The 13,038-nt window shown below is 34.6% G+C and overlaps 1 protein-coding gene across 6 annotated transcripts in view; it reads left to right on the forward strand.

The window, feature by feature from the left end:
• The window catches only part of RPS6KC1 (ribosomal protein S6 kinase C1), a 199,864-nt gene extending 187,050 nt beyond the window's left edge, over nt 1-12,814 (forward strand). For all 6 annotated transcript variants that reach the window (XM_012459629.2, XM_064383496.1, XM_021677181.2 and 3 more), the window contains 2 exons: nt 1,046-1,141; nt 10,713-12,814. In XM_012459629.2, coding sequence (XP_012315052.2) covers nt 1,046-1,141; nt 10,713-10,823 — 207 coding nt within the window. In that variant the 3' untranslated portion in view covers nt 10,824-12,814. The remainder of the gene's footprint in view (nt 1-1,045; nt 1,142-10,712) is intronic.
• Nucleotides 12,815-13,038: the final 224 nt, after the last annotated feature.

Below are 13,038 nucleotides of genomic sequence, written 5' to 3' on the forward strand. Positions count from 1 at the left end.
TGGACGTTTAATAAATTTACCCAGATGCTACCTTGATTTCTAATTGAGAACATTAGCCTTCACCCTTAGTTTTTAATCAGGGACCAAGCAACAAAAACTTCGATACAAAAATCAAGCAGAGAAATGCAAGTTTATCAAGATTCCAGATATTTTTAAAAGTTGGATTTCATTACATTGAATAAATTGATGGTAAATTACTTTATGTCACAGTGTTTCACAGTGAAATATGATTAAACCTTTTTTCTCTTAATTTTCCATGATTCAGCTTTAACAGAGTTAAATCTGTAAGGTTTATGTAAGGATGTATTAAAATTCTCTGGGTGTTTTAAACGTCTTGTCTGAAACCAGGAGAGAATTCTTATTTAAGAAAATTAACATAGATATTAAAATTAACATTATCTTTTTCTCAGTCCCATAAATTTTTCCTATCCTAGCTTAAGGACAGAAATTATACTCTCAGATCAATAACTTTTGATGATGATGTTTGAGTTAGTACATTTTAATAAAGTACTGTGCAGATTGCCTTTTGGGAAGAAAACAGAAGAAATGAACAGTTATACTTTTGTAAATAGTCATCTATCTACGTTTGTAGATAATACTGTCCTAAGATTGTTGTGGAGTTTACAAATCACCTTTACATACATTTAAACTGTAAAGCGCTATACATATGTAAAGTGTTACAAATAAATTCTAAACTTTGAAGGATTTTAAAACATTAAAACATTTTAAAGATATCAAATTCCTTTTTAGTTTTGCATGTGATTTAAGCTTTTCTATAATATTCCGAGCCATTAATTTTATAACTAAGGCCAACGGGACAGTAGCATAAGCTTATGATGTGATCATGGTGATTGTCTTCATTTCAGTTAAAAGTTCTATAGGCTCATAGCCCTTATCCTAAACTGCTTAGGCAGCGGTGTATTGATTACTACACCTCCAACTAAAACATTTGTTGAGCTCTCTGTACTTGCTGTCCATAAATCCTTTGATAGAACAAAATATGATGTTATTTGGGATAAGAAGTTTACCTGATTGATTGTTTCAGACTCTGGTTGAATGCCATCCAGCAGGAATAAATACTCACACTACTTTGAATATGCCAGAATGTGTCTCTGAAGAGGCTCGCTCACTCATTCAACAGGTAATTTAATTGACCTATTGGCCAGGTTTATCAACCATGCAGATTAGCAGAGCCCATACCTCCAAAACCTTAAAAAGAGATTAGCTTGAGGCAAGAAAAACCCATTTAACCTAAAACAAAGATGCATTCAGAATTAATATTGTATATTTTCAGGCTTTTGCTGTCATCAAACTATTGATGGGGTCAGAGAGTATAGTTAAAACTTCTTGGTATTAATTTTTTTTCCCAAAATTCAGGGCTCACATTTAGTCAGTTCTATATATTTGTGTAAATATGTGATTTGAATATTGCTTTCAGCTTGTCTGGGGCTTCTCTCATTTTGCAGTCACATTTTGTAGCCTTATATGAATGGCTATTTTCAATTTTTAATTCTTATTTGTAAACAGTAATGGACACTCAGGTTGCTTAGGAGAAACATATTTTAAGATCTTGTCAAGTTAGATACTTGATCATTGGTGGAACTTGGGCACTGGTGTCAGTGATTACATTTCTGGTGGCTTTGAAGAAAGAGACCATTGATAATTAAAATTCAGTATCCCAGAGACAGGTTTGGAACCCCAGTGAGCTTCTTAGATTGATTCCCCATAATTAAATTACTCCTCTAGTTTTGTGTAGTGAATTTTTGCTGAGTATATTGAGGGTTGTTAGTACTGTGGTGTGACAGGCCCCTTGCTGGACTATCAGCAGGAAAAAGCAGGCCTGGGATCCTTATACTTTTATGAAAAATAGAATGGATAAAGTTCTTTGAAAAAGATCAAGAACTAAAACTATGTGACGAAACATGCATTTTTTTTTTTTAATCAGGGAAAACAAAAAAGGCAGGGGAGAATATATTAAGATAATTAACTAGTATTCTCTTGAAGAGTGATTTTGCTTTTATTCAACAAATATTGTATACAAGGCACAGTGCTATAAGCTGCATAGGTAAGACATGTAAATAACCATACCACATGGAAATTGATAAAGGCTGTCAGAGTTTTAAAAAATACTGTGGCAAGTCAAAAGAAGGAGGCGGATATAATCAATGCAGTGGTAGTATTAGGGAAAGTTTTTGTGGAATGGATGTTACTTTTGCTGGGCCTTAGAATTTCAGCATGGCAAGGTAGGATGTGGGAAGAGTAGTCTTGGTGTAATGAATGGCTTGAACAAAGGCAAGGAAGGAGTCTTACAGATGCAGTTTAGAAAACCAAGTTTAATTTATCTGGAATAGAGAGATACATAGAGGAAGGGGGTAGTTGGTGAGTATAAAAAGTAAGTTGGGATTCTCTTATGGGCTTCTATCATCACAAATACAAGAGTAGAGTGATAATATTTAATTCATTAAAATTTGAGATTTGGAATTTGTGGAGAAGAATAAAAGGTTCAGAGTTGTACTTCAGAAAGATTAATTTGCCCAGAGTATGTAAACTATAAAGAAACAATCAGGTTGGAAATGCTGAGATGAGAATACCTAGAGCACTTTAGATTAAGAGATAATGAAGCAATACATAAAACATTTCATTCTAATGGGAAAAAAAGAGCACCTATTGATTTGATTTCATCTTATTTGTTGTGGCATGAGATAAATTCAAATTATTTTTTAGTAAATAATTTAGGAAAAACTAGCAACTGCTATTTTTTGTTTCTCTTCCTTAAAGAAGTAGTCATTATTATATAATATTAAAAATAGAATTCCCCATAATAAGTTATCAAGTTCTGCTTTTGTCTTTGTTAGAAGTTATATTGTGAAGGAGTCTAGGCTTAAGGTATGCTAAGTCCCCAAACTCAGAGATGTATAGCTTGTGTAGTAAATCAGCATTATGTCATTGGTCTGCCTAAGGAAACTACCACTCATGTTGAGGAAATATCATCAGGAAAGGGAAAAGGGGTCTCTTGGCATGATTAGCAATTTGTCATTTTGACTTTCCTTTTCCACTACCTCACAGGTCATAGAGGTCACTTTTAAAAAAAATCACAAAATGATTTATATGGAAATAATTATTCTACTTGGGGGAAATCTTCTCCTCTTTGGTCTTTTAGCTCCTTGCTGTGTTCTTAGATTTCATAATCTCCTGTACCCCTGGTTCAGTCATCTGTCTGAATTAAGTGAATGGTGCTAAAGTAAACATAATTACATTTTAAATGCAATCTGAAAAAAATCCCTCAGAGCATGTATGTTTGTGCTTTAGCATGTACATTTAGTTAATTATGACACAGTTGCTTCGTCAGTTTTAAGAAATTATGTGAGGAAAAGACCAAAACAAATTTTTGTGCCCTCATTGCTTGGCTCTGTTGCCTCTTCTTCAGGAGAGAGGAGGTTGGCAGCTACTGTCTCGGATTCATTATCTTGGATGTGCCACTAGCTGACGTTTTCTTAAGCAACAGAATCTTTGTGTAACCTCTCTTGAGGCGTGTTCCAGCCTTTAAAATGGCAGAATAAACAAGATAGTCATGGGTAAAACAATTATACTTTTGCCTATAGATTTATACTTGCAAATATATAGAGGAGTTCATGAACTAATTAAATTGACTTTAGTAAAAGTCAAAATGTGAACCTTTGGAATTTCACATTTAAATCAATGTTTTAGAAAGAAGCCAGTTGTTGATAATGAAAAAGAACTTACATGTTTATATGTTTCCTGAAATACTAAAATATAATGCTGTCATTGCAGTTAATTCTTACAAATATTTGAAATATTAGGTTTATATTAAAATGTTTGATGCCATCCACATTTCAGTCAGTAGACATAAATTGTCCGATTGTGAAAGTGGATCGGATACATGTAGGATATTCCTATGATGTTTGTTTTATAACAATAGCTTTTCCTAACAAATTGTCACAACTGCTAATATAAAAATTCTTTGAGCAATTAGCTTTAATAAAAGTAGTATGGTTCAATTTGAGTGCTAGACATAATTTCAAGTAAAAGACTGTTAGTATAGTCTTTTGAAATGTATGCTTATCCAAGTGAAGTAATAGATTCTTAGCATTTGCAGATCTCACTTTCATGAGACAGTGTAATGTTGTTGTTAAGGAATGGATTCCAGAGTCAGAGTTCTTGAATTCAAGTCTTGTTTTTGCTACTTACTACGTGTATGATCTTAAACAAGTTACTTAATTTCCCTGAGCTTCTATTTTCTCATCTATAAAGTGGAGATAACAGTAGCTATTCATAGAGCTGTGAGTTAAATGAGTTAACCTATCGTAAGCACTTAGAATAATGCCTGGCATGTGATATCATGTATAGCTATGTTATTATTGATAGTCAATGATGAACATTTATGACACAGTAATTTGCAGTTTGATGAAGCATATATTGGAATTATAGGGCTACTGATGAAGAATGAGGCTACTGCTGTTGACACAGGTGAAAAATTCTAAAAAAAAAGTAGTGGACAGGCATATAATAGGCAATCAATTGATATTTATCTTACAAATAATTGAATTAATGAATCATGATTGAAAGAAAAATTAGAAATAATGAAAAAAGAAAGAGAAGAAATAGAAGCTTTGATTAAAGTCCAAGAGTGGAATTTCCTACGTATTGGACAACAAATGTTGTAAATAAATAATTTAACATTTCAGTTGCACTTGACTACATTCTATGGAAAAAAAAATTTACTGTGAGTATTCTTGAATTTGAGTGGCTGTGGCTTCATGAGTTAGTTGGGGCCAGAGTTTCTTTCCCCCAAAAAGTATGAAGTTAGAGAGATTTGTTGAAAAACCAGTCATTTCAGTGCTTTGGAAATGGATCAAAGGATACAACAATCTGAAAGGTGTTTATGTTTAAAAAAGCAGCTGAACTGGCCAGACACAGTGGCACATGCCTGTAATCCTAGCACTTTGGGAGACCAAGGTGGGTGGATCATCTGAGGTCAGGAGTTCGAGAGCAGCCTGACCAATATGGTGAAACCCTGTCTCTACTAAAAATAGAAAAATTAGCTGGGTGTTGTGATGGGTGCCTGTAGTTCCAGCTACTCAGGAGGCTGAGACAGGAGAATTGCTTGAACCTGGGAGGTAGAGGTTGTGGTGAGCCAAGATCATGCCACTCACTGCACTCCAGCCTGGGGGACAGAGCGAGACTTCATCTCAAAAAACAAAACAACCAAAAAAAACCAAAAAACAAAAAATCAGCTCAACTGTGGGAAAGAACAGTAGTACTCTCTGGCATTCTTGACCAGGGCTGCTTTCAGTCTCCCCTCTTTGCTTGATCATGTGCAAAGGTTCTGCCAGGGTGGGGTAACCATGAGGACTGATCCTGAGGCTGCATGAATGTGCACAGGAACAGGGAATGGACCCAGCAGAAAGTAAAAGCCAGGGCAGACATGGTTTTGTGGCCTAAACTTTGAATGTATTCTCCTATGCATTGGCAGAGGACAGAAGCTTGAAGGGCTGAGATATTTGAATACAACCTCTGTTCAGTCATTGGTTGACCACTAAGCAATGCAGACGCAGGGGTGACCCCCAGAAAGCTAACTTTAAGAAGAAAAACATGTGCAAAGTTGTCAGCAGCTGCACATTACAGTGCAGTCAGAAGGGGACTTAGCAGCGTTACAGGTCGAACTGAAACAAGTTACCAAAGAATAAACAATTCAACAGCAGTGATAAACTTCATGGGGAAAAATCAGATTCTAGAGTTGCTAAAATATACTGTCTAAAATGTCCGGTTTTCAGTGAAGTGTAATGTAAGACATACACAAAAACAAAAAAGTATGCCCATATTCAGGGGAAGAAAAGCCTTCAGTAGAAATTGTCTCTGAGTGTAGCCAGATGCTAGATTTACAAAGACTTTAAAGCAACTATTGTAAATATTTCCAAAGAACTAAATGAAACTATGTTTAAAGAATTAAAGGAAAATATGACAACAATCAATAAAAAGTTCTGTAATAAGGACATAGAAAGTATATGTTCAAAAAACAGAACTAAGTAGAAGTCACAAGTTGAAAAATGCAACAACTGACATGAAAAATTCACTGGAAAAAAATGACTGAAGCAGCTAACAGCAAATTTGAGATAGAAGAAGACAGAGTAATAAATGAACTTAAATTAATAGAAATTATTGAATTAGAAAAATAGACAAAAATTGAAAAAAAATGAATGGAACTGTACCAATAGACATATAGTGGTAGTCCCAGAAAGAGAGAAGAAAGGGAAAGGGACAGCAAAAAGAAATAATGGCTAAAAACTTTCCAAATTTGATGAAAAACATTAACTTATGTTTCCAAGAAACTCAACAGACCTTATGTAGGAAAATACAAAGAGGTCTATACTTAGACAGATTTAGACAGATTGTTGAAAGATGAAAACAGGAAAATTTTGGAAGCAGTAAAAGTAAAATAACTTACATAGAAGGAAGCATTAATGTCTAACTAATTATCAAAAACAATGGAGGACAGAAGATAGTGGAATGACACAGTCACAGTGCTGAAATCAAGAAGTAGCAGTAAATTAAAAATTCAGCAAAATTATCCTTCAAGAATGAAGGTGCAGAAAGACATTCCCAAATACAGAAAGACTGGAAAGGTTTATTGCTAGCAGAACTGCCTTATAAGAAATACCACAGTAATTTCTTTAGGCTGGAAAGAAATGATACCAAGTAGTAACTTAATTGCAAGGAGGAAATGAGGAACACTAAAAATTGTAGCTGTGAGTTCATAGAAATGACTAAATATATTTCTTCTTATTTAAAAGATAAAAGATTGCATGTAGCAACAATTATAAAACCATGCTATTGGGTTTAACATATATAGAAGCAAAATCTAAATATATATGACAATAATAGACGAAGGGGAATGTGGTGGAGCAAAATTTCTACCTTTTTCTAAATTACTATTATTTTGAAGTAGATAAATTATGTTATAAGATAAGTGATATATTAAGTGATAAGATGCATCTTGTAAGGATACAGCAACCACTTAAAAAAAAAACCCTAAAAACAAAATACTAAACGAAAATTAGTAGAGAAACTAAAATGGTATAGCAAAAAGCATTTAACACAAAAGAAGGCAGTAAAGGAAGATAAAATAAGACAGTAAATCTAGGAAACAAGTAGCAAAATAGCAAATATAAACCCACAATGTCAATAAACTGAGTATCTAAACATGCCAAACAAAAGGCAGATTCTGTTAAGCTGGATTTCCAGCTATCTTCTGTTTATGAGAGACACACCTTAAATTAAAAAACACAAACAGATTGAAAGACAAAGGATGGAAAAGGATAAACCATACCAACAGTAACCACAAAAGAGCTAGAGTGACAATATTAAATATCAGACAAAATGGATATTAAGATAGGTTTATTAGAGACTGACAAATGTTTCATAATGATTGTCAGCACATGGGTAACTGTAACAATTACAAATGTATATGCACTAATAATGGCCTCAAAATATAGGAAAAAAATTGAACTGAATTGAAAGGAAAAATAGACAATTTAGTAATAATAAGTGGAGGTTCAATCCCCCATTCTCCATAGTTTGTAGAAAACTAGTAAGGACATTGACGACTCAAACAGGCGTAACTGACATGTTTAGAACACTTCACCCAGTGACCACAGAATACACATTCTTATCAAGTACACACAAAACAATCTCCAAGGCATATCACGGTAGGCCATAAAACAGGTTTCAGCATTTAAAGGGTATGAATTCATACAGTGTATACTGAACTACATTGTACACTGATTACAATAACCATAACAGAATTAAAGTAGAAATAACAAGAGGAGATCTACTAAATCTACAAATATTTGAAGATTAAACAGTATACTTCTAAGTTATGTATAGGTCAAAGAATAAATATCAAGAAAAGCTAAAAAAGATTTTTAAATGGAACAAAAAGGAAAATACAGTATATCAGAATGTATAGGATGCAGTTAAATTAATTATTGAGGGAAATTTGTGGCTTTAAATGGCTATATTAGAAAAAAAAGAGGAAGGTTTCAAATCGAAGTCTTAGCTTGTACCTTAAGAAACTGTGAAACAAAGCCAGATGTGGTTGTGTGCTACTGTAGTCCCAGCTACTTAGGAGGCTGAGGCATGAGGATCACTTGAGTCCAGGAGTTCAAGACCAGCTCTGGCAACATAGTGCCTCTAAATTTAAAAAAGAAAGAAATTATGAAAAGAAACTGTAAAGAGCAAAGTAAATCCAAAGCAAGCAGAAGAAAGAAAGCAGATAAGATAGAAAACAGAAGAATAAGAGTAAAATTAAAAACATACGCACACACACAGACAAGGTAGTTCTTTGCAAAGATCAGCAAAGTTGGGAAACCTTTAACTGATTCCAAACTGTGCATAAAAAGGCAAAGGACCTATAATGTCCAAAACAATTTTCAAGATAACAAAATTGGAGAACTTATACTACTTGATTTCCACACTAGTTGTAAAGCCACGATAGTTGTAAGACCATGGTGTTTTTCTAACAAATGGCACTGGGAAGTTGAATATGCACATGCTAAAAAAATGAACTTAGACCCTTCGTACTGCATGCAAAGCGTAACTCAAAATAGTTCACATACTTGTATGTAAGAGTTAAAGCCATAAAACTTGTAGAAGAAAACAAAGGAGAAAATCTTTGATGTTGGATTAGACAAAGAAGTATTAGATGTGATACCAAAAGCATGGTCCTTGAAAGGAAAAATTGATAAACTAGGCTTCCTTAAAATTAAAAACTTGTGAATTCTGAAGTCACCATTAAGAAAATGAAGACAATAGGCTGGGTGTGGGTAGCTCATGCCTGTAATCCCAGCACTTTGGGAGGCCACGGCAGGAGGATCTCTTGAGTGCAGGAGTTTGAGACTAGCCTTGTCAGCATAGCGAGACCCCGCCTCTATGAATAAATAATAAAAATATAAAAATTTTAAAGAAGGAAAATGGAGACAAGCCACAGACTGGTAGAAAATATTGGCAAATCATGTATCTGATTAAGGACTTACATTCAGAACTTATATAAAAAACTCTTGTAATTCAGTAAGATAGACAATTCAGTTTTAAAATGGGCAGAAAGTTAGATATTTCACTAAGAAAGCTATTTGAATGGCTAACGAGCAGATGAAAAGATGCTCAACATTATTAGTTGTTAGGGGATGTAAATTAAAACCTTAATAAGATACTACTAATACTGAGAGAAGGGCTATTATCAAAATGACGGACAGTACCAAGAGCTGAGGTTGTAGAGAAACTGAAACCCTTATACATAAATGTGGGAATGTAAAATGGCACAACTAATTTGGAAAAGTTAGGCAGTTTTATAAAAAGTCAAACATAAACTCATTATGTGACCCAGCAATTCTACTTCTAGGAACATAATCAAGAAAAATGAAAATATATGTCTACACAAATACATATACATGAACGTTAATAGCAACATTGTTAATTATAGCCCCAAACTGGAGAAAAGTCCAAGTGTCTAAAAACTAGTGAGTGGATTAATGAAGTATGGTGCATCCAAACAATGGAATACTAAGAAATAGGAATGGACTGTTGATACCTGCTACAACGTGGATGACTCTCAGTAACAATATGATGAGTGAAAGAAGGCCGCAGCAAAAGACTACATATTTTATGATTGGACTTACATGAAATGTTCAGAAAGGGCAACTTTATAGAGACAAAAGGCAGGTTAGTGGTTGCCTAGGACTGGGGATGGGAGTGGGGATTAACTGTAGATGGCATGAGGAAACTATTTAGGGTAATCAAAATGTTCTAAAACTGGATGGTTGCACAACACTTTAAATTTACTAAAAGTCATCAAATTGTACACTTACAATGGATGAATTATATGCTATGTAAATTATCTCTCAGTAAAGCTGTTAACACAAAAATTTGAGGGTGCCTGAACACAAAAAATTTGAGGGTGCGTGAACAAAAAAATTTGAGGGTGCCTGAATGTCACAAGGCATATTCTTCCAGCATGCCTCGAGTTCCTGTATAATTGTATATGACTACTGCTGTTTTCCCACGTTTTTAATGATTCTGTTACATGTAACATTATTAAGCCACAAAAAATTTTCACTTATTTTTACACATGATTCTGATTTCTGAAGAAACCAAAACTTGTTTCATTCATTAGATTAAATTATTTCATTTGTGTCAACTATGCCAAAGACTAGTGATTTTGGAATACTAATCAGCTTATTCACACTTTAGGTAAAGTTTAGTCTCAATACATACATAGTTCATTAGGGGTCTAAAGACTTACTGTGCTTCCCAAATTTCCTAATCATGAAGGAAGTAACTGGCTTCTCAGAATCTAGTGCAATATCTAATGAATGTCATGATGTACTTTTGGAGTAGGAAATTGATAGGTGTAACTATCCTATTATACTACGTGAGGATGAGGGAAACAAAGTGAGTTACTCAAGGCCATGTTTCCCAACAGTTGAAAAGCCGTAAACTCATTTCGGGTATCTCTCACACCCCACAGCTAGAGTGGTATTAGACATAGCTCCCTTTCAGGAAAACATGGTCACTTGGCTATTAATCAAGACTATTTGTTATCAGGGTTGAATTTAGAAGTTGTTTCCTTTCAAATACTGGTTTTCTTTTGATTTGCCGGTTAGATTCCTGTTACTCACTAAGTCTGTCTTTTTTAGCTCTTGCAGTTCAATCCTCTGGAACGACTTGGTGCTGGAGTTGCTGGTGTTGAAGATATCAAATCTCATCCATTTTTTACCCCTGTGGATTGGGCAGAACTGATGAGATGAACGTAATGCAGGGTTATCTTCACACATTCTGGTCTTCTCTGTGACAGCCATCTCCAGCACTGAGGCACCTCTGCCTCACAGTCACTTATGGAGCACCAAAGCATTTGGATAAAGACCATTAGAGGAAATGGGGGGAAAATGGCTAAAAGAGAACAATTTGTTTACAATTACTAGATACTAGCTAATTTTGCGAGAGATGGTTATATACATATCTTCAACCAAGGTGCGATCTGAATTTAATCCACATTTGGTGTTGCAGATAAGTTGTAAAGCCAACTGAAGGAGTTCTTCAAGAAGTTCCTCTGATAGGAAGCTGTGAGTGTAGAATGAAGTTTTACTTGAAAGAAGGACCTTTACATGGCAGCTAACAGTGCTTTTTGCTGACCAGGATTGGTTTATATGATCAAATAAATATTTGCTTAATAATACACTAAAAGTACTTCATGAATAATGTTATCAATGCAACTTAAAAATGAGGAAAAAAATATGCACATAATTTCTGATGGAAAACCTGTACCCTGATGCTGTGTAATTAATGTATGTTGAATGTGGTCCCGGATTATTTCTGTGAGAAGACACTCCATGTTGTCGGCTTTGTACTCCTGGTTGATACTACTCATTTAGAGAATGGTTCTTATAAACACTCACTCTGTGTCTTCAACAGCATCTTTCTTTCACCATCTTTCCATTTTCTGCACCCTCTGCTTGTTCCTTCATATTCCATTCTTCCTACTCCTGCTAACACACATGCAACAAAAAAGGGAAGGAAGTTCTTGTTTTTCCAAATTGTGTGAGGACTAAGAAATCATGATGTCAAATAAACATGGTGAAACATTACATCTCTTCTTCTTTTAATATCTCCCCCCCGTTTTTTTTTTTAAAGAAATGCCTCCGTTCCTTTCCTTGCGAAATATTATCCATTTCTACCATTGCTTCTTATGCTTGACTTTGTTTTACTTTTTGGCTTGGAATACTAAGAAGCAAAGGATTTCATCTAAATGGAATTGAATGGCAGTCCTAGTTGTTACCTGTGGTGATAAGATTCTCAGATTTGAACTAACCTATTTGACATGATGTAGAAAGAATGTAAGTATTCACACATCTCCAAACATTTGTATTTGTTACTTCTTTTTGTTGCTAAGATAGCTCCTGTAGTTATGCATTGTTGCAAAAATGTACAATTGTTTTAAAAGTGTTAACATCTGTTTTTTTTTAAACTGTAGACAAAGAAGAAGTCAGTATTTCCAAGTTAGAAACCACCAGAAATAATAGAAATTTTTGAAGTGTTTTAATTTTCTTTGTATTTTTGAGATCTGGGTGAGAGCCCACCCCCAATCCAGGAGCATCTGTACAACTACCATCTGCCATCGACCAGGTCCTCCCATCTAATTAAATGGAACAGAAAATGCTCTAGTGAAACAAAGGAAATGTGCAAGCATTTTCCCTTTTTCTTTTTGTTTTTTCTATTATTCTACTTCCCTTTTTCCTTTTTGGCCCCCTTATAACCCAAACCCCAGCTGAAAGGCTGCAACAACACCAGGTTGGGGAACAGGTCACCAGGATCATAGTTCAGTCAAGATGACATCACTCCCTGGAACTAGATTTCAACTCACTAGTCCCCTGGCCTCATAACAGGAACTTATGCAGGTGAGACACAAGAATGACTTCCTGTGTAGGACTAGTAGGAAATCTGCAAGTACTTAGAGCTGGCCGTTACAGAACTTCCTTCCAGAAGTGCCCTGTGACATGAAAGTAGGACTTCACAACTAAGGTGAAGATCCTGTCCCACCACATGATTTGAGTCTCTTGGATTCAAAGGACGTTAATGTCAACAGATGGTTGCTGTGTCAGTCTGTTGACACAATTGCATTGGTTCAGTTTCTCCCCCTTTCTCTCTGTATGTTTGGTTGGAGCTTGTGCTTAATGTAAATACATCATTCATAATTATGATGGACGTGAATTATTTTAGTAATAAACACAGGATAACTGGCTTTGGAGTGATGAACCAAAGTTTTTTTTTTTAATTTTATGATGTGTACATATTTTAAGCTGTAATTCTGTGAATAATACTGATTTTTCTGGTTGGTTTTTAATATTTTGTTTGTTTAAGCAGAGGAGTAGAATATGGGGTCAAAATCGTAAAAGAAGTTGCCATGAGTGTTTCTCATTTGACTTTTTTTATTGTGCTAAAATATACATAACATAAAATTCACCA

This window comes from Aotus nancymaae, unplaced genomic scaffold (assembly GCF_030222135.1).
Source record: "Aotus nancymaae isolate 86718 unplaced genomic scaffold, 86718_ANA_hifiasm-v0.15.2.pri h1tg000032l_0, whole genome shotgun sequence".
Taxonomy (NCBI): Eukaryota; Metazoa; Chordata; class Mammalia; order Primates; family Aotidae; genus Aotus; species Aotus nancymaae.